We start from the raw sequence: 21,716 nt of genomic DNA, 5'->3' as shown, positions 1-21,716 counted from the left end.
TTCTAAAAGTGATCTCTTGAGTACAACCCTTAAGTAGCAAACTAAAGCATAAGAATTAGCTTATTACAATTTTAATATATACACATTCACTGATTTAGAAAATAATCAAGCTTCGGAAAAACTTACAAAATTTATTATTTTTGCTTGCACTGGTTAAACTAATGAACTACTCTAACTTTTTTTTTTCCTAAATGAAAAGAGCTGTTTCCTGAATGTGTAATGAAAGAAACTGTAGTATTGAACGTCATTAAGACTAATTTAACTGCAATTTAGAACTGCCAAAAAGATGCATTTATAAGGATTTTAAATACACTTTCTGTTACCAACTTAGGTTGATCAGCAGCTTTTGTTCACTCTCAGAATCCTTCAAAAAGGGAAACTCAAAACAGGAAAAAAGGCATATATAAAAAACAGTAAACACTGACCTCCTGAGGTTCCTACAACAAAAATATTCAAGTAGAAAATCTACACCATTACTTAGCAGCGGCTATTTCTGTAGTTTAGCACACTAACAGCACTTTATTCAGTGTGTAAGGAGCAAATGAAGTAAGCCGTGCTTTTAGCATGCCAAGAGGCAGAAACACTGGAATGTAACAAAGACAAACTCACAATTCTACCAGTATAAACATTCAGTCAACATTCAAGAACTGTCAAGACTACACCACAAGAATTAAGATGCTTTTTATATATCCCATGATGCAATAATTTGAATCATAACTGTTAATGCTGATTCAGAACTTTTCTTACCTCATGTTATACCCTAAATGGCTTCTGCAAATCTCTGCACTATTTTATGCATTAAGAATACGGTTTATTAGCTTTAAAATATACCATGAGAGAACTTACTGATATAAAAGATTATTCTGTCAGTACTGTTTATTTCTGCCTCAATCACTTTCCTTGCTGTTATACCAGATCAGTTCACATCTGTACAAATACCTATTAAATATATGTACGTACAAAAGTGGCATCATAAGCTAATCTGAGATGAGGTGGAGTGGTTTTTTTTTTTTTTTTTTTGGTTAAAGGGACTTTCTGAAACTTTTAAGAGTTTAAACTCAGATTCTAGCTGTGATGCTACAGTATTATTTAAGTAGAGGCTTTCCATTTTATGAATGTTTAATGTCACTTCTTTCTGAAACTCTTCCTTAATGCTTAAACAAACTCAAAATTAATAGTAATTCAGGACTAAGACAATATCCTACCTTGCTAAATTTTGAAGGTTTTTTTCTTGCAAAATTTGGGTTTAAAGTGGTTTTAGTGACTAAAACTGTTGTTTATTTCAGAATCATTAGTTAAGAAGGAATTTTCTATTTGCTACCAAAGCAATGTAATTTGAGAGCAAGTTATCACATGCAATTTTGGCCAAATTGAATAAATACTATGTACTACCATTACTGAATGTACTTCAGACAGTACATGTCCAAACTATTTTCAGGCATAGTCATTCAAATTTGCAAAGCCAAAAAAAAGGTGGTCGTTGTGGGGGAAATATGTAAAACATGTGCATGCTATCATGCATAAAAAAACTAAAACTCTTTAAACAGCGTTTATAAATTCACACTCACACAGCTCAAACTTCAGTGCAAAGGCTAAATCATTCACTCAAAGAAGAGAACCATGCAAAGAAGAGTAAGTTCTTAAAAAACAAACAAAAAAATAAAAACAAACAAAAAAACTGTTATCCAGTATCCATTCTGCAATGCAAAGGTGAGAAACTAAAACTATAAAAAGGCTGTTATGGCTTAATTTTGTTTTGCAGATTAATTATGCAGCACTTGAAAAATGGAAAGCTGTGGCTTCACCTCTGACCAGCAGAGTTAAAAATCTCTCCATTTTCCTTTATCATCATGGGATACTCTTTAGGCAATCTAAATTAATAAAGACTTGCCACTTTCAGATGGACACAAGATCAAGTGTACCAGTTAGGATTTCACATTCACAGTACATAAGAAAATACACATGGAAGGAAAAGTAAAGGGTTAACTTAACAAGGATTTATTCACAGGAATACATGTAAGTAGAGAAAAAAAAACACAACAGAAAGCTAAACAAATGAAATGAAGAGGATCCAAACCAACTTTCACTCCGTAGCTTTAAACTTGCACCCTTGTGCATTTAACTACATCACAAAGGGCCACCAACATGCGCCAATACAGTGTAGATACCCTGCATTACATCCATTAACTTAAACATCTCTTTAAGATCATGCTTTGAACAAAAAGAAAGCATAGAAGGTAATATGTTGAGTGGGAATAAACACAAATATAGCAATCATGTCATCAACTTCTACAATTGTCTTACGTGCCAACTAACATTTATGCAGCCTTTAACAGGTCTTACCATGTAACTCATTTTTAGAGGTTCTGATAAAATCACTAGTATATAACCATGCAGAAAGCACATCACACTGACAGCACAGAGGCAAATATTTTGCACAGCTATATCAGCTTTCCACATTGTGCAGGTTACACACAATACAATATCAATCTTATTCTTAACAGATCCTAAAAGGTATTTCAAGGCCTAATTGTAAACTACAGTACTTTATATCTATATCCTTAATAAAAATAAAATCCACAGAATCTTAGAAAAGGAAATTTAAATGCAGGGCTATATTGAATTGGTAAACTGCAACACAAAACTGGCGCAACATAGGTAAATGTATACCAATTTCACTCTATGTGATGCAAGCATGCTACTTCCCCACTAATTTAAATTACTTCTGATCACTATGAGCCAGAATGCATGCCTGAACCTTAAACTGCACGTTAAGAATAATGCCTTACTCTAGAAATTAAATCTAATGAAGTACAATAATCAAATCATATCCACTACTTTAAATTTTTTAAATGTAAAAATTAAGATGTCAATCTTTCCTTTGAAGTGTCCCTCCCCTTACCCCAAAAACAAAAGGAGTGACTCATTTGGCAGCTTGCAGGTTTCTTCATTTTGTCAAAGGTAACCTTTATTAATTTATGATGGGGTTTCCGTATTGTACACTGCAAGTGCCTGCTCCTAATACAGACACAAGCTGCATTTTAACTGTACTAACTTCATTTGTGTAGTTCTTCATTAACATGCAAATACCTAGGAATCCCATCAAGCAGGATGAAACAATGTAGAAAACCCTTACTTAAAAAAAAAAAGAAAAAAAAGAAAGCCTTTTACTGTTTGTGACCCCCATTCTTAGGTTTCCTTTATTGTGCGCAAAATAGTTTTCCTCTTTACGTATCCCTATGGTTCAATTATATGGTTCTTATTTTGGTACAATTCCCCACAATATTCCAGAATGTGCTGTTTTGTGAATAGATTTTTTTTTTTTTTTTTTTTTTTTGCTTCTTCACATCCAGTGCAGAGTTGTAATAGGAGACAGATTTCCACCCACAAAGGCTCCAGATGTTAAAACATTTCCCAACATCGACTTAATACAGTGACGGCAACACCTCCCTCCCGCCCCTCCCAGTAGGGTTGGGATTGTACTGTACCCTACTGGTTTACCCTTCCCCCCAGTAAAGGGTAACATTTTCCCTGGGTGCAGAGGCTCCTTCATAGTCTCCCAGACTGAAGGACCTGTAAAAGGAAAAGATAAAGGTATAGTTAAACCTTACTTTGAAACTTAAACAACAGAGCTGTACATTAAAAAAAAAAACAAAACCCAAACACAGAAAAGCTCTTTGCTTAAGCAGTAGGTGCCAACCTTCAAGTTAAAAATAAATTTGTGCCCAGATTTGCCCTTTCAAATTTGTTAAAAAAAATCAATCACATTTATACAAAGTAAGATTATTACTCCTGAAACAATGATGCATGCTTTAAAGCTACACTGACAATTTCACTGTTGTGGCTAGGCTTAGATTTAGAGACAAAAGCAGTCCTATGTTTTTTTAACAAGACCTCTGTATTCTAACCCTTTTTGTCCAAAATTGTGAGGTGGTTAAAATATCAAGAACAGACTACTATATTTATGTTTTTCTGACCTAACAATTTCACTTTTAGGGTGATTAAACAAGATAGTGATAGTGCCCCCTCAATACAAACTGGACAGTGATGAGGTTCCTCCTCATCAGCAGGAAAAAGAAACATCCTCCAAAACCCCTTATTTCAGAACTAAAACATCTTCATTCATAAATACGTAAATGTTTGAAGTAAGTTTATTTTTTATATCTGTTGTTCAGATTGAACATATAATTCAAACAGGATATTTTATATCACTGACTCTATATATAATTTCAGACTGACTTGTAAATAGTTGTCCATTCAACAATAAAACAGCATTGCATGATTCACTCCTGTAATTCCAGTACAAAATTTCTAGAGCAAATATAAAATTAATAAAGACTGAATGAATAAACTTAACCCACCCTTATCTTTAGTATTATTATCAAAGACAATACTACTTTATACATGGGACTTCTTCATGCAGGATGTAGGGACATCATAAAAGCAAGAAGGTATAATGTATTATTCTAGAATGCACAACCACCATTCTTTGCTGAAGTTGAAGCTGTCATTCTCCATGACACAACTATAAAAGTTCCAAATTGTTGCATAAAGTGGGACATTGCAATGATAAACTCAACCACCTCCCCAAAACATCAGGCTCTAGAGTCAGTAAAATTAAGGATTATCAAAGTATTCTTTATTCAGCGCAAAGATTACCCCTAGTATCTGGCTAGGAACATACTGAACTTCTCACGGCCAAAGCATCTTAACAAACTTGCTTTCTCTAGCCCAGAGAAGTATTCCTACATAGACCACATCTACCACCTACCAGTCATACAACACAACATGAGCACTTGTCTTTCAGAATCCCGTGTCTTTAATATGATGGTTTGATGATCATATTAATCACTCTGTTTACTAAGCCCAAATAGGCCCTTTGCTACAACTATACTTCCAGCTGTATCTTTATATGGCGCTGTGCATATAGTTCTCCCAGGCTCTCAAAAACAAGCACACACAAAAACACCCCACATGGTCAGACAACTACTATTGCTACAGCTACCACCACTCATCTTTTTCTTTTTCTTATAGGAAGAAAAAATACCTGATCCAGTGTATTGGGAAAAAAATTAACTCAGTCAATAATTAATTAATCATGTTTCATATAATGCAAATAGGGAGGAAGTCTGTTTTACAACTCAGTTTAGTAAAGATGATTTGTGTGCTTACCTCTAATTATGGGACTGCAGCTACAGTGCATGAGGTTAAACTCCATAGTAAGCTGCAAGGCGCTCTTTTAAGGGAAGAGGAAACTGGTCAGAGAAACGTCTCCAGTTTTCATCCCCAACTTGATTTTTAAATCCATGAAGAATCTATAAATGAGGTGGTGGGAAGTCAAGACAATCACTAATTGCTGGATTGTACACCTGTCCACTTAAGCTCTCCAATTTAACACTTAAACAGTACTAAGAAACAAAGGAAATTTAGTAAAGCCTTATTTAAGAGAAAAATTCACCTGCGTTAAGCATGAGAGCATCTAGAATATAGCTAGTCAAACAAAAAAACATTTTTATTAGATAATGGTCACTTACAGTCTGTAGTTAGGCTATTTAAGAATGCTAAACGTTCTGTCAACTCACACAGTTTATATGTTAAGATTATTCTATCTACATTTCTTTTTTAAAGCTCAGGAAGGGTATGTTCAGGAAGGAAAGTAAAGGCAGAACCACAGGCAGCATTTGCTAGAAACGACAGGCATTCATACTGTCACAAATACAAAAACATCCTATGGGTAGTTGGATTTTTTTCCAAGGAGCATGTACTCAAACTGTCACTAAAAAGGAAGTTAAAAGTCTTCTATACACTGAAAGAAGAGGGACCCATAGTAGTCAAAAGCCAGTATTAAAAAAAAAAAAAAAAAAGCCCCCCTCCCCCCCCCCCCCACCACCACCTGACCAACCACACACACACTGCAGGTTTCATTCTGAACCCTCCAATGTAACAAATTGCCTGAAAACTACCAAAGTTAAAGGAAACTATCAAAAAGGCATTATTTTTTACTCTGAAAAAGCTGTTTAGAAGGCAAACATAAGAAAGAACAAGAGCAGATTACATGCCTCCTCTTCATACAAAATAATATACAGAGGCCTAAGTTTTGTGTTTTCTTTTTTAAACTCCAGGATACTGAGTTGAGGAACAGCCTGTCACAAAAGCCTCCTCCAAGAGGATGAGGTAACGTCAGAGTTAAAGCTTACAGTACCTAGTTCACCCTCAGCACAATATTCTTGAGCACAACTGCTTTTAAAGAGGAAATAATGACACGGCAGGGTCACCTGTTAACCACAGGCAGCCCCACCTGCCCCTCCAGCTACCTAGAAGTTAACAAAACCCACAAACACTCATACCCAGGAGCACCATACCATTTTAATCATCTTTCTGTACAGTTGTAACAGGTGAGTTTCAGCTGTGGTCTTAAGATAGCTTGCTTTTATAAAGGGTGATTAAAAAAACCCTATGGTATGTGCCAGATCTTAACACCAGCAACAGAAGGGTTTTCTCTCTCTCAGCTTTAGCTCCCAAATAAAAGAAACACTGGACCATCTACTAGCAAGAGAAAGATTTCAAGGACTCCAAAAAAGTTGTTGTTCCCTTCTCCCTAAAATGCATATTGCTGTCGGAAGGGCTTGAAAAAAACTGTAAGTGGAATACAATAATCATGTATTCAGATGGCATCAGGACCCACTCAAGTGATTAAGTCTTCTACGCAACTGGCATGCCAGCACTTGAAGAAAAGTCCAGCTCCTTTCTTGCTCAGTAAAACAAAATCAAGTGCAAACAAATATACTGTCCAAAGCAAATGTCTCTTAATGCCAGGTGACCAAAGCCTCCTGTGTTTAGTTTGAATACATCCCACATGGCTATCTTGGAAAGAATCTGAATGCTTCTTTTCTCTTATGTTGAAGGACCAGTGCAGAAACATGCACTCAAATTGCTTGGGGCAATCAATACAGAGAATGTCCTGGACTTTATGACTGCAAGTTTTTGTTGTTTTCTTCTACTGATACTTGAACACTCAGAGCTGTGCATTTCCCAGACTTGATGTTACTTAGAAGCATCCCAGGTAACTGTCTCCTACTTATGACGGTGAGATTTCTGTCTTTGCTCCTCAGCACAGCATTCAAAAAGTCTAGCTTCTATTCGTATCTTCACACTCAGCATCGTTTGAAAAGGCAATACTGACCCATGACCCCAGTAAGTAATTAGAAATATAGTCTGTTTCAGCTATAAGAGGACTATTATTAACTTTTGACATATATACCTCAAAAACAGATTCTATTTTACAACATACAAGGGGAGCTGTACTACTGAAGAGCAGTAGCATCCATCCACAGAACTGAGAATTTTTGTTAAGTTTTTATTATTTCAAACTCAAGACTAACACAAAGTCACAATATATCAGTTTCTGGGAGGTTGGTTTTGCTTATTTGTTTTTACACAGGCAAACTGATCTTTTGTCTAAACTCTATTGACAGTTTGTCTAGAAACTTATTCTTGGTCTTGGATATCATTTTTCTTTAAGCCTTGCTCTGTTCAATACTGATCTGAGAGAGATTCTATGGAGGATTAAGCAATTCCAAAACTTTATTTTTCAGCAGAAGCAAGATAAAAACAGGTCAGGACAGCACTAAATATTTTTCAGTCACAGCTTTCTAGTTCTTTTCCCAAAATAGTTATTTTTGTGGCAAAAAAAATAAAAAATAAAAACCCAAACAAACAAAACCCAAACATGAACACGCACACACACGCAACACACACCTACAGATAGATCTCATTTTCCAAAAAAAATTTCGTTTTTAAGTGTCTTTTATGCGGTAAAAGAAAAACCAGCTCTTTCAAATGCAGTCAAAAAGTCAAAGGCTGGGCATTATGAAAACGTTCCTTGAGAGGGCAATTACCTTTTCAAATAAGATCCCATGCTTTCCAATATTGTTAAAAAGAAGTTTGGAATAACCTCAGTGCACATAACAAAATGAAAAGGTAAAAACAACTTTAGATTTTTATGTTGTTTTATCTCAAAGTTTAAGACTTCGCAAAGAAGCCTCCATAAACACAAACACAGTAAGTGGTAGCAGTGGAAAGCAAGAAAAACAGAGGATCCAGAAGAACCACAGTTAAGATACACTGTCAATCTAGAAACATTACCTTACAGAACATGTCTCGAAGATCATCTTTTGGGCTAATCCACGATGCAACAGCATCACAAAAAAAAATAAAGTCCTGTAAGATTAAACAATCACATAGGTTAGAAACCTCAGTATATAGGTCTGAAAGCAATGCTTGACGTTCTTTCTATGAACTACACAGGGTTTTTGATCCCAACTGACAACTGCTTTTGTTTTATTTACTTTCCAGTCAGTTCAGGTAACGATGGTAAATTATTGTACGCATAGGTGTAAGAAATAGGACTAGCCGAGTGTTTTAAGTTTTTGATTAAATAAAACAAGTTACAAAAAAACCTCTCCTCTCCCACAACACGCTTGCCTAATTCTTAATACACCGACCAAGTTGAAGAACCCATCATCTTCTAACAAGCAGCAAACTCAAACCTATATTAGCAACTCTCTCTCATATATTTGCGGTTAGAAAAGGGCTGTTGTATTTCTTCAAGGAGAGCCAGAAGTTTCTGGGACATATAATGTTTAACACTCAGGTTCACAAGCCAAGGCACCTCCACATTCTTCACTCAGTTCATCTGCTGTTATGCATTACCTCCTACTACACTGTTAAACAAGTCTTTAACCATGAAGTTGACAATAACATATTTTTGGATCAGAACTGCGGACAACTATAGGGAAGAAGAGGTGGCATAATGAAAAAGCCCTTAAGTTCCTCTTCCCACTCCCCCTAAAGTTGTGCAAGAGAACAAGCGGATAGTAGAAGAGGGTAATGCTAAGCACAGAATTAGGCATTTGTAAAATCAACTGAAAAATTTCAGAACAAGAAGAGGCTCAACTCATGTGTTTCAGGGAGAACGATTCCAAGCAGGGGAAGGAGGTTAAGACCTGTGTGTTTAAGACAATTAGCAACTTGCATCATATTCTCTGTATGCCTCATGACTTCTAAGAAAAATCTATCTTCTTTTTTTCACTTATAACATATTATGTTGGTATGGCTTTACTTTGGAGTTGTGGAGACTAAAGAGCAAGTCATATTCTATTCCAGACATGGAATATTTATTTCAAAAGAGATGCATCTTCCTTGTCCCATTGACTCTTTTAAGCAGTGTGTCCAAGGTCCAGTCTTCCCCATCCAAGTTTTAAGAATTCAAAGGCTGGGGTTTTTTTTGTTCTGTTTTTTTTTTTTTTTTTTTTTAAAGCCTAGATTGTATCTGCAAAGTAGCATTTAATACATAAAATTTTGCGTTGTGTTTTCCTTACTGCTCTTGACCACAAAAAAGAAACTAACAGAAATCTCAAAAAGCAGTTATTTTAATCAAAACTCATTATTTACACTTTTCTTTTAGACGAAAGATACACAAATTGAATGTATGACTACTCTTCTACTCCTTTCCTTTCCACAGATGATAATTACCGAAACAGAAATCCTGAGGTATCGTGGTATGTATCATTAGCAATATAAACACTCTGGTCTCCTTGACCTCAAAAATAAAGCCAGATCATGTATCACAGGGCATGAACATCAAGGTAAGTTTTTTAATACTCCATTTACAGCTTTCACTAAATTTCACATGAAGAAAGGAAAAAACAATCAGGATTTATGCAAGTATCTTACTTGGACTACTCCACTGGGGTTGACCGATATCATGGTACATATCCCCCGGAAGGCTGAATCCTTCTCCTCATTGTCCCTTATGTTTCGCAGAGAAGTGCACCTAGTAAGGTGGAAAGCAAAGCTGTTAATTGAATGACAAAGTAATAGAATCAGCTAAGTCAGAACTAAATGACAGTATTTGATGGAATAGGTCACACTGATAAGATGATCTGAAACACTATTCTAAATGCTTAGAAGATAGAAAAATACTTGTCACTGTACTGTATTTACTAACATATTTACATTAGGCATGATCTGTAGAATCTTGTTCTCCTGTTGTACTAAATACAGTTACAATGTGTGACCTGCATTCCATTAAATACAAAAGAAATATATATCTGAAATATTTATAGAAATTATCATTATTAGAAGCAGAACATATACTACTACCACAGTATGAATTATGTCAGATACCACTTACAGAACAGTTATTTAACTTTTACAGCAGCAAGCAAACTATTTTATACATAACAAGTCTATAAACATATATTCCTTACAGCAATTCAAGCCTCAGACTGAATTTTAAGTAAAGTAATGCACGGTTTAAACTTTTACGGTATTTGCATGCATTGTATTATCATTCTGGTGGATTTTAAAATGCTCTTTCATAGTCAAGCTTTTTAACACAGCAAGCATGTGACAATCTTATCCCATGCATAAATTAGTCGTTAGCCACAACATAAAGAATACATGACGGTGCTACTAAAAACTCACAAACCTGATAGGACAAGATTAGTCACATGGTTGGCAATGATTAAGGACTGAGATTTTGTAACCAACTGAAAATATATCTAAAAGTGAGATAGAGAGAAGAAAGAAAGAGAGTGAAGAAAAATGAATTAAAAAAAAAAAGATTGAATAATACACACCAGGGTCTTATAAACTGCTGTAGCATGGGGGCCACCTCTTGAGGACAAACGTAACCAAGACGACCAATTGTTATTGCTAAGGTAACGCAATCACGGTTATACACCACCAAACGCCAACCAAGACATGAGCAAATGAGGGGGAAGGAGAAAAAATAAAGAAAAAACAACAAATAACTCAGAAACAGAAACCAACAGAATCTGTGTATGATAATAAACATAAGATTTCACCAGTGCTGTTTATTACCACCCCCTAAATAAGAGGCAGCAACATATATGGTATACTCTCCAGGGTAAAAAGAAAAATTAAAGAAGTAAATGAGAGAACACCAAAAACACAATTTTAAATCCAAAAGTTTTTTGATATAAGTAGTTATTCTGCCCTCTGACGTTAAATTTATCCACCATACACTTCTAAGTTTTTATTCAAATGTACTCTTCTGGATACTCTTGATAAAAAGGAGTTACGCATTTTCAGTCATAATATTAAAGTGTTATAAACTTTTTTTTTTTAAAACACATTTGGATTTCAAGATTTTCATTGGTCTGCTAACTATCTACATTTAGAAACATGTTTACATTGAATATACTGTGGTCTACCTAAAATACTAAATAAATGATGCTCTTCTCAGTAAGCACTAAATACTAATTTTCCTCACAAAGTTGCAGAGCTTTTATTTTAAAGTGGTTGCTAACTCACAGTAACTAATTGCATAAAATAAATTTGTTAATCCCAATATTTCTATTGTTCACAGAAGAATCTGACTTCTGATACAAAGCCATTGGGACACAAGAAGAGCAAAACTGCTTCTCTGGATGACTAGATAGTTTGGGCCTTTGTTCGGAGGGACAGACAGAAGGAAATATCATCATACAAATGTGTTTTAATGGTGTTTGCTCAACTCACAAAAGATTAATCTTTAGAAAAAGGAGAGGGTGGGGAATAATGTATCAGGATTACTTGAAGCAAAATACATGAATACTACTAAAATCCAGCAGATTTATATGAAGCAGAGAAAGGAAACCTACGTTCAAGGGACATACTATGCAACACTCTAATTAAACAGGCATTTGTGAACAGTTTCATGAAACATGCAATAAAGCAGATGATGCTTTCTCCAATAAAAGTTTGGTGTAGGATATACTAGCAGCTTGAAGCATACTCATTCCACAGAAGCTGCAGCACACTGGTATTGTACTATTTTTCTCTGACGCTACTCAATTTCAGTATTCAGTATCCAAAGTTTTCGGCAGATCTAACTTGTGAAACTGCCTTTTCCGTGAGATTGCTTTTAAGTACGTAATTCAAGCGTAATGTTAATAATAAGTAATTGTTCCTTGCATTTGAAGTGCTACTTCCAAATGAAGATACACTTGTAAGTTTTATCCCTAAGTCCTCACAACTACAGTCTGTAAAAGGAGGTGTGGTTTCTGTCAAAGCTGAAATTTTTGGCAAATACTCATTTTCTATGTAATTTTAGCTAGTGTCACCTCATGTTTCCGTAAAGAGAAGCAGCTTAACAGCTCTTTACATAACAGGCTAAAGTAGAACACAATAATATTCTAGCACATACCAGTGGCATGCAGCACAATATCCCACAACAAACATTATAAGTACACCACACAACATTTATTCGCAGTTATGCACCCACATTTAAAGTAACTATTAAGAGAATAAACAAAATGTCAGTATTTGAATGCTTCCAAAAATTCTCTAATAGCGATGGAAGCAAGCATTTAAGTGCTGGATGCCTGTCAGCTATAGGTACTACACATCCATCAGTGGAGGGAAACAAGGAGGGGTGTAAATAAATAAAAGAAATATATATATATATATATATATATATATATATATAGCTATACTATTCCATAGTCTACTTCATAATAAGGAGGTATTTATTCCAAAATTATCTCTTTAAAAAGCAATACCTATAATATGCCAAACTAGCTAACTGTTCTTCAAGTTCACCTTCCATACTTGATTGGGGAAATGGGGGGGAAAAAAAAAGGGAAGAGGGTAAGGAAACTGCAGTTTTTAAGTTCACAAAACACTGGAGGAAAATATGCATTGAAAATCTCTCTCCAATTTATCTCATGCTTAGCTCAGAAACGCAACTGTAGCATTGAACTTGTATCATTTTCAATCATATCAGGTTATAATGACAAAACTACTGTTTTCTCACAGGATAATTAGTTATCAAACAGAAAAAATATGAAAAGAGTCCCAATTAACAAAATAGTAAAACAAAAACATGTCAAATCATTAATAGAGTTTTCCCATAGTATGGAAGGTGCTCTTCATACCAGAACACGCCCTCTAAAAATGCAAAAGAAACAAGCCTCAGAAATGTGGATTTAATAAGACATTTGTGGACTGCTCTCAATTTGAAAGTCAAAGCTGTAGGCCAGAACACAAATATGCATGCTGTTGTTTTCAGAATTTTGTGATCAAGTGATCAGATAAGAGAAATTGTACATGATTTTAGTTACATCGTGGTGACATTGCCATCACAGATCTAGATTTTATGCATGACATTACAAATTAATCTTAAAAAAAAAAATCTAGTCTTTTTTGGTAAATTAAAGGAGTTAATTTTTTGTTTTATATGCCAATTACATTTGCTTCAAACATTAGACATATATATACAGTACACATTATATGTAAGTACATGCATATATGAAAAATCAGTGTAAAGAAAGGCCACTAAGTCTTAAAAGTGTCACTGCATACATTTGTCATATTGAATAAACAAATAAAATAGGAAGAAAATACTTAAACTTTAAATAACGATAAATAAATATAATAAACGTTACAAGATGAGAAAGCAACAATTTTAAGAATCTAGATATATGATAGATGCTTTGCTGCAAGACTGAGACTTGTAAGAACTTCTGCAAAACAGATTACTTTTGTTTATAAAGGCCAGATACATAGCAGTAAAACCAGTTCTGGTGTGTTTTGCCTATGTATTTTTGTAATGCCCCCACCCCTCCACAACAACAAAAACCCCACAGCCTAATGCCCTTCACCATGAATGGTTCAGTTTTTGGGTACCTGTGTTCTCTAACAACGTCTTTGGCGTGTTGGGTCTGTTAATTATTTCTACAAGCTGGTGCAACACCATTGGAATATAAGGCTGCATCTCTATACCTAAAATAGCCAAAAACAAAGATTCAGAAGAAAATGACCATTAATATACATGATCTAAATAGATCCAGTACACTGAACTTCATATCTGGACAAGAATTTCAAATTAAATTTTAATGTGAAAGCATCACTCTGGAAAAAAAAACAAACAAATAAAAAAACCCCAAACATGCCAAAAATAAAAACATTTAAGAAAAATCTCTCAAAGGAAAAAAATAATCTTACCCATCTGGATGGAGATTTCTCCGATTGCCCACGTGGCATTGTTGCACACAGAAATGAATTCAGGGTTTAAGTTGGTCCCCAAAATTGGCATGAAATCAGCTAGAAAGAACAACATTTTAAAGTCTCATCACACAATACAACTATCTCGCCCCAAAACTGTAAGGTCACAATTTTTTTTTTTTTTTTTTTAAAACCACGTAAGCCTATTTAAATGTTTGGAAAGTGTTATGCGTGAATTAACAAGAGCTATATTTCTGCTACACAGCAGATTAACCTGGATTTTAGGATCTAAACAGATCAATAGAAGTCTTTTCGAACTATGATTTTAAAAGTTTTATAATAAGGCTTTTACCTTTATGTAAACCCAGAAATTTTTCTCCCTATCTCTTGGGATTGGAAGTGAGGGGAAGACAGGCACAAAAGAAGAAGAAAAAAATCAAATACAAGTATTTCTAGTTTTTATAAGATAGCTGAACAACACTTAAAGCACCGTGAGAGCCACATATTCGGCTACACTTGAAAATAAAGCCCAGAAGGCAATCACCTCCTTGATTACATGTACTTTAAGAAAATATTATTAGCCACAAAGATAATCTTATGATATTTGCCAAAATAAGTAATTTTCAGTTCCCAGCCTATCCAAACAACCATTTGGCAAGGTGAGGGCGTCTCTAGGGTATTTGAGGGAGGGGAGAACAAACGTTTTGGAAGTCTGTAACGGATGCTACTTCCCTATTGAAGGGGAAATTTTCCCTCTAAGTTTTCTAATTTTAATACATATGTAATTGTATAACACTAAACTATAGTAGAACAGTAGACGTTACAAACTGAAGAACGTATCAAAAAAGCAACAGTTCTAATTAAAGTCCAAGCACATCTGTATTGCTTTATTCCAGCAAAACAGGCAGCCCATTGCATTATAAAAATCAAGTGACAAAATGAATATCTGCAATGTCTATAAAAGGAAAAATACGTATTTTTAAACACACACTAGGAGTAGACAAGACTATATACTTCTGCTGATACAGAATAATGAAAACTCACACCACCATAACAAGGCCAGCCACAGAAGCTGGTTTAACAATGGCTAAGTCAGCTTCTTACCAATTTGTAAAACAAGTCAATTGTTTAATATATATATAAAAAAAAAACATACCGATGCAAGGCTTAACATGCTGAAAACACGCCTTTGTCAGATCACCTAACAATGCAAAAGAACTCTGCCGTACCTCAGGCATTTTATCCTAAACAAAAAAAGAAAAGAAAAAGAAAAGAAAAAGATAACTCCAATAGGGGTTTTGATTCTCTTAAGAAAGAAAATTCTGGGATTAACCAGGTTATTCATCTCACCTGCATGCATTGGTACATTAGTGTCAGGATATTGCTGCGAGCCACAAGCTGTTCAATGTTGCCTCCAAGTCCTTCAGCTAAACCACTAAGTAAATCAAGAGCCACAATCATGAAGTCTTTATCTGGAGCCTCATATTGGTCTGGCTGAGCATTGTGCAACTGCAACAAACGAGGACACATTTTCAAAATGAGTATTAGATTTTCTCAGGAGTATGCATGAAAGAAAAATAAAAGTTTCATGACTGCAGCTTCATTTAGATGTTCAACAGTTATTACTACAAATCCCTTTGCATAGCCATCATGTTACATACTTAATACATTGATTGAAGGAGATATTCTGAAATCCTAGGAATAGCAATAGAAAAATACCATGGCTTGTGTAAGGGTCTTCTGCACCAGATTTACACAACGCTGGTACACAGGTTCACAGTATGGAAGGAAGCCAGACTGCAAGGCAGTAGCAACTGACGACAGGCACTGGAATACATAAATAATAATAATAAAAAAAAGTCACAGATTTTCCCCATGCCCCCAGTACCTTTTACTGGGGGAGGGTAGGGAGGGGGGCAGGAGGATGCCATTAGCAGTGTCAGCATTGTAAGTACAGTCATATATAGCTGATCAAATAAACACAACGTAGAAAATCAGGACTTATTAGCTAAGCCAAGTCAACTGTCAGCTAATTGTGACTCTCTCCTAAATATGTCAGTTGAGAAAATTTCTCAGAAGTAGCATCTTCTTAGATGTGGCCAAAGCGCACATGAAGATAGCCACTACAATACTCAGCCAACATTTATACTAAGCTGCAGCACCTGGCTCACGTAGAAGCCTTAGTATTAAAGTTAGGCTATGAAACTAATTTTTCTAGAAGAGTTTTCTTGCTTCAGATTTGGAAAGTATAGGAAACAATTTACATGTCTAGTTCACACCTTTGGCTCATTTGATAGAAGCTCTAATAGAGTGGTGAAAGGAGAGGAGAAAAAGAAATAATAAGGGGGAGAAAGAACACTTTTTTCCTTTAAAAAGAATCCTGAAGAAAATAATCAAGAACAGCAGAAAAGAAATCTCAACTTTCCACTAAATCTCATGATATTTCTTTAGGCACAAGATTTTCTCCATTACGAAAAATGCTCAACACCGTCAACTTTTATAGTCACACTTCCTAGTAGGAGTTTCTTTAGTAACTCAGGTGTAACTCCTAAATGAATTTAATAAAGGATATTCAATTTTTAACACTTACCTCTAATAAAGGGAAGAGATCTTTATCTTCATCCTTCAACATGTTCCATTTCTGGATTAATGGAGGCATTAGCATCTGAATATATTCCTGTTTAGGATGAAAATGCATCAGCTGCTGAAACTATTTTAATACATTGGCTTTCTAGCCTTGAAATATACTAAGTGTGGAATGAAGAAACACTTATACTTTTTTCTTTCGACAAAAGACAAAACTGATGTACCATAACTCAACCATTGTTGCAATACGTTTGAAAATTGATGGCTCTTCTGTCTATTGATAAAAGTTTAACATTACAGTTTACAATTTAGGTCTTACGATTTACAATAAAACACTAATATAAATCGAATTCGTGTTTCTAGTATTATAGCTGAGGTAGTAAGTAGTAGTGAGTGACATATTTCAGCTGAAAGCTTTTACATAAAGGTAACTTTTTAAGTCTTAATTTCCTCATGCTATTGGTGAGCTGTACTGTATCAAAAAATTTGAAGATTGGTTCTGCCATCGCAAGTATTTATTTAATTGTGTCCAGAAATACATCACGTGTCTGTATATGGGAATTATTTTTGTGAAGCAATACTCATGTAATAATTTCATAATATGATAAAGAGGGAAAGACAATACTCCATTCACTTCAACAATAGTTTTTGTTGCTGCTGGTGGTGGGTTTTTTTTTTTGCGTAGAGGCACATAACCCCTTGCAGAATGAATATTTTCCTCCAGGTTTGGTTTCAGCTTAGCAGCTTTCAATGGCTTCCCGATTTGTAAATCCACATGATCACCTCAGAAAAATCTTTTTACTAGCAGTGCAGTCTGGCTGTGCATCTGTCACCTGTTTTTCTTGGCCATTTCCTGTTGTTCTCATGCTACAACCCCATCCGTGGTCATGAAAATTCTTCCTTGAATAACTAACCATCCATGAAGGCAGACATTTCCCATCCTTCCAGAAGGACCCACTTCCATTAGTGTGCTGCAACAGTATGACACAGAATGGGTATCTTCTCTGCCACCGCTCAGTCACAAGGACATTGAGCAGGGCATCCCTATAGTGCCTGTTGCTCCCAGAAGGTAGTGAAAGATCCAGGAGATGCTGCCAGCTAATGCTGTGCCCAAAGATAGTGCTCTAAAGGTCTGAAGAAAGTCCCACTGCCAGCAGGAGCTCCCATTTATCTTCCTCGTGGTGCTGTCAACTGTCAAGTTGGCCAAGGCCAGAGGGAGAGCGAAGAAGAGGTCTTCTTATTGCATGGGGCCTCACATAGGAAGTGAAATGCCATGGCAACAAACCAGATAGACTAAAATAAAACTATCTGTCATGTGAAACATTACAGAGAGACAAAACAAATTCTAATAGACAGCATAAGAAGATGCACGTAACATGTGACATGTAGTATACTCTATTAATAAGCACACATGCTGTAACAAACACATTATGTGCCTGTGTGCTATCTGTGCTTTGTCCAAAGGATTTTGTGTTTTTATATATAAAATGCATGTCTGTCCCACCCTCTGATAAGGCATTTTCAAGTACCATTATGCTCCAATACGTTAGAAAGAGACACACAGAGACCAACTTAGTTATACTGAAAGTGGTTCCCAAGAAGAGATTGGTCATTAGAAATTTGCACACGCATTCCACCTACTTCTCTAAAGTTTTTTAGTATGTATACTGATATAGGTATCTCCTCTGACCTGAAAAAGGTTGAGACTGCAAAAAAAAAAAAAAATCAAATTCAAAGCACAATTCAAAAGCCACTACAAACGCAGTGGTTCATTCAAAATGGAGACTATTCGTGTAGCAGATAAGCTACAAGCAGTCTATGTAAGTGTTTTACATGTAAACATTTAATATGATCAAAACCTACATAGATCAGGATTTTCATTTTGTAACACGCTGAACCCACTTCTCAACATACGGTAAGTGCTTCTACAGAATATAAGGGATACTCACTGGTTTGTTTAGATGATGTCCTACAGAATCTGCCAGAGTTCCTATAGCATCATAAAGAATGAGCAGGTTTTTATGCTGGTATTTACTAAATGCGAAGACCAAAGTGTCAAGTATATAAGCAAGATAAGGAACAAGCTCTGTACAAGCCTCCTCTTCCAGAGTAGCAAAGGCACTGAGGGACAAAAAACAGGTCAGTCAGTACCTTGAAAAAAACAAAAACAAGAGAATTCAACGACATCCCAACACAACCCATTTCTGTTCAACATAAATTGCATTTAGTCCTCAGACCCATCTGAGGTATGCTTTCAAAATGCTGTTACTGAGATAACCCAGACCTATTTTGATGGAACACTTAAGAACTCGCTTATACTGCGACGAATAAAATTCAAAAATATTTTTGTAAAGCCTGTTATGCATACACAGGAAAAATCCCTAAACGAGTTACTGTACAGAAAGTTACAATACATTAACTGAAATAGTGGGAACCATAACAAAAGCTGTTACATTTAATGTGTTCTGTAGCTGCACCTAAAAGCCCCGGTACCATTGTGCCAGATACCGCACCAACATCAGATAGTCTGCACCCTTTGGAGTTCACTACACCGGAAGACAGATAAAGATAAGGAAAACAGAAAGCAAAGAAGCAAAGGCAGCGGAGGAACATTTTTGCCCAGCCTTGGTCAAAGCACACACCACAGAACCTTATTAGATTGTCTGTTAAATGTTTATGAATGACCAAAAAAAAAAAAAAGTTGTATATACCACTTCAGAGAAATATTAAAAGGAAAAAATGATGATCTATTAAAGATTTACTTGCCTGGCTTGTGTCAACACGACTATTATTAGCTTATCCTAGTACTAACAATTTAAGCATCACCCTATGAGGTGAATAACCCCTTGCTAGTGTGCTACCAAATACAGAAATGCCTTTTTCTTAGCACAATACAACAGCGAACGCTTTAAACGGCTAACAATACAGTGAATGCTTTAAATGGCTAACAACAGTCATCTATTACTTTGCTTTTCAGAAAGGCATAGAACGTGAACAGAAGAACACACATAAGTCAAAGAGCTTTTTGGGTATCCCCAATTAAAGAAGCAGTTTCTCAGTAGTAAAGGAAATGACAGTTAGATAGCCGAGATGATACAGAAGTTGGTGATGAAAACATATAATACTCTATACTCAGTTTTCAGAATAGTAGACATCAATGATCTGTATAGCTATTCACTGTACGGATGCACTTTTTTTGCTCCTCTCCAAAAAAGACGATCACATGTCCTTACAATTTATAAAGGTAGCAAGTATGTCTTGACTTATAACAGCTCCACGTTTTCCTCAAAGCAGAATTCCCCAGACTTTTTTTTTTTTTTTTGCTGCAGCAGTAATTTTAATGAAGCTCTAGTCTGAAGAAAGCATTTCAATATATGCTATAAATCTGGTACTGGCTGAACTTTGAAAAAAAATCAGTTGGATTATTAATTTTACCATTCCCTCGTTTCTCTCCTATTACTTTAGCAGTTTCCACTGCCTAATGCGTATCCTTTGTAAGCACTCCATGAGGGTATTCAACAGTTGCAACACAGCTTTTTTTAACTACACGTACTTTTAAACTATGTTCTGTATAAGAAAAGTGTGGACGAAATTTTTTTTTTTAATAAATAAAAGTTGTACTGAACTCTGACTTCTTGGATTAAAATCTGTGAAGCAAATATTCTTGTACCACTAACTTTCTGTTCATTCTGGAAGGAACAGGAGATTTCCACTTTGAGGAGACAGGTAGGAAGGCGATGGAGTTAAAGCAGAACAAATTTGCTAGCCTAACGTTTGAAAAGGTTTAGGGACAAAAAGTGGAAAAGTGTTTAATACACAAATCTTGCTTACTAAATTTCATTAAACTCTTTGCACCCATCCTCAGGCAAGGATACGTCTACCCGTTTGTGCCTAGTTCAAGAATTCTGATCTCAGCTTTGTCCTTATGCACTACTGAAAGTAAAAAAAGTATATTTTAAGCACACAATCAGATACAGATCTAATACTGCTTTATGAAGAAACCTTCTTGGCAAGCTACTGCGTAAGGTCCAGCCCCACAAAAGTTGGCATGTAAAACTTGCTGAGTTTCTTGCACAAGAGGTGCATACGTCACAATGAGGTCATTTAATTTTTTTTTTGAAGTATCAGTATACAAGAGGGAAAGGGAATCTTATCTGCCAGGATCTCCCTTTCAAGAGAAGGGGAGTCTCCCTTGCAAAGAATTATAACCCAAATATTTTGGTAATCCTGAGCCAGATAGATACAAGCAACATCAGTAACTCAATGATACGATAGTTTTCCATTGTAACCAGTATTGACTCTGTACATACACATACAAAAGTCAGATGAATGGTGTAAGTGTGATGTCAATGAAATAATTAACTTCAAATATTGGAAAAACAGGTGCCACATACAGGTAATTTCTTTTACTATAATACACTATTTTAGTTCAGTGATTACCATACTGTGGAATCAAACCGGACAAGAGAAATGCAAATTAACTTTTTCATTTTATCAGAACTCAGAAGAATTTGTCACTACTCCACAAGAAGCTGAATCTACTCCTATTTAAAAAAAAAAAAAAATTGAGCGCTAAAAATAGAGTTATGCCTTCATCAAAAAAGGCATTAAAACAGCGTCCCATGAAAATGCAGTGCCACAAGTAGTGCTTTTTGTTCAAGTTTTGACTCACCTGCAGGCAGCTTCTTGTACTCTCTTGTTGCTATCCAGGATACGCTTTAGCAACTCAGTCATTAATGGCTTCAAGTATGTGTCTGGGGGTTGACTAACTACCCAGTGTGCATAGCGACTAAGAGTCCAGCATGTAATGGAGCGCACAAGAGCCTTTTTGTCAGAGAGGCACTGAATAAGGTGAGGGATCAGCTCAGGAAGATATGGAATCATACCCTGCATGCAGCCTGCAAGAAAAAACACCACAGCTATTGCAGAACCACCGATAATAAAAGCTTCTCCATTAAGTTCTCTGTTTCCTAGAAGGGACAGACTCTCATTCTCTATCACGCAGTAATACATTTCACAACATATTACATACAATCTACCTAATTTATGTTAGTGCCTTACCACAAGCGATACTTAAAATCCCCAGTCCATGTCATATACACATCTCAATTACATTT

The 21,716-nt window shown here is 35.5% G+C and overlaps 1 protein-coding gene across 2 annotated transcripts in view; it reads right to left on the bottom strand.

The window, feature by feature from the left end:
- Window positions 1-1,444: 1,444 nt before the first annotated feature.
- The window catches only part of LOC138064056 (transportin-1), a 55,591-nt gene continuing 35,319 nt past the window's right edge, over window positions 1,445-21,716 (bottom strand). For both annotated transcript variants that reach the window (XM_068924820.1, XM_068924821.1), the window contains 13 exons: window positions 21,272-21,497; window positions 18,549-18,720; window positions 16,604-16,690; window positions 15,733-15,840; window positions 15,364-15,522; window positions 15,170-15,257; window positions 14,014-14,112; window positions 13,696-13,791; window positions 10,644-10,719; window positions 9,736-9,835; window positions 8,146-8,220; window positions 5,173-5,315; window positions 1,445-3,573 (listed from right to left, as the gene is read on the bottom strand). In XM_068924820.1, the coding sequence (XP_068780921.1) occupies window positions 5,208-5,315; window positions 8,146-8,220; window positions 9,736-9,835; window positions 10,644-10,719; window positions 13,696-13,791; window positions 14,014-14,112; window positions 15,170-15,257; window positions 15,364-15,522; window positions 15,733-15,840; window positions 16,604-16,690; window positions 18,549-18,720; window positions 21,272-21,497 (1,394 nt within the window). In that variant the 3' untranslated portion in view covers window positions 1,445-3,573; window positions 5,173-5,207. The remainder of the gene's footprint in view (window positions 3,574-5,172; window positions 5,316-8,145; window positions 8,221-9,735; window positions 9,836-10,643; window positions 10,720-13,695; window positions 13,792-14,013; window positions 14,113-15,169; window positions 15,258-15,363; window positions 15,523-15,732; window positions 15,841-16,603; window positions 16,691-18,548; window positions 18,721-21,271; window positions 21,498-21,716) is intronic.

This window comes from Struthio camelus, chromosome W, assembly GCF_040807025.1.
Source record: "Struthio camelus isolate bStrCam1 chromosome W, bStrCam1.hap1, whole genome shotgun sequence".
In the NCBI taxonomy this organism is placed as follows: Eukaryota; Metazoa; Chordata; class Aves; order Struthioniformes; family Struthionidae; genus Struthio; species Struthio camelus.
Note: the sequence above shows the minus strand (reverse complement) of the source record. Positions and strands in the feature narration are given on the sequence as shown.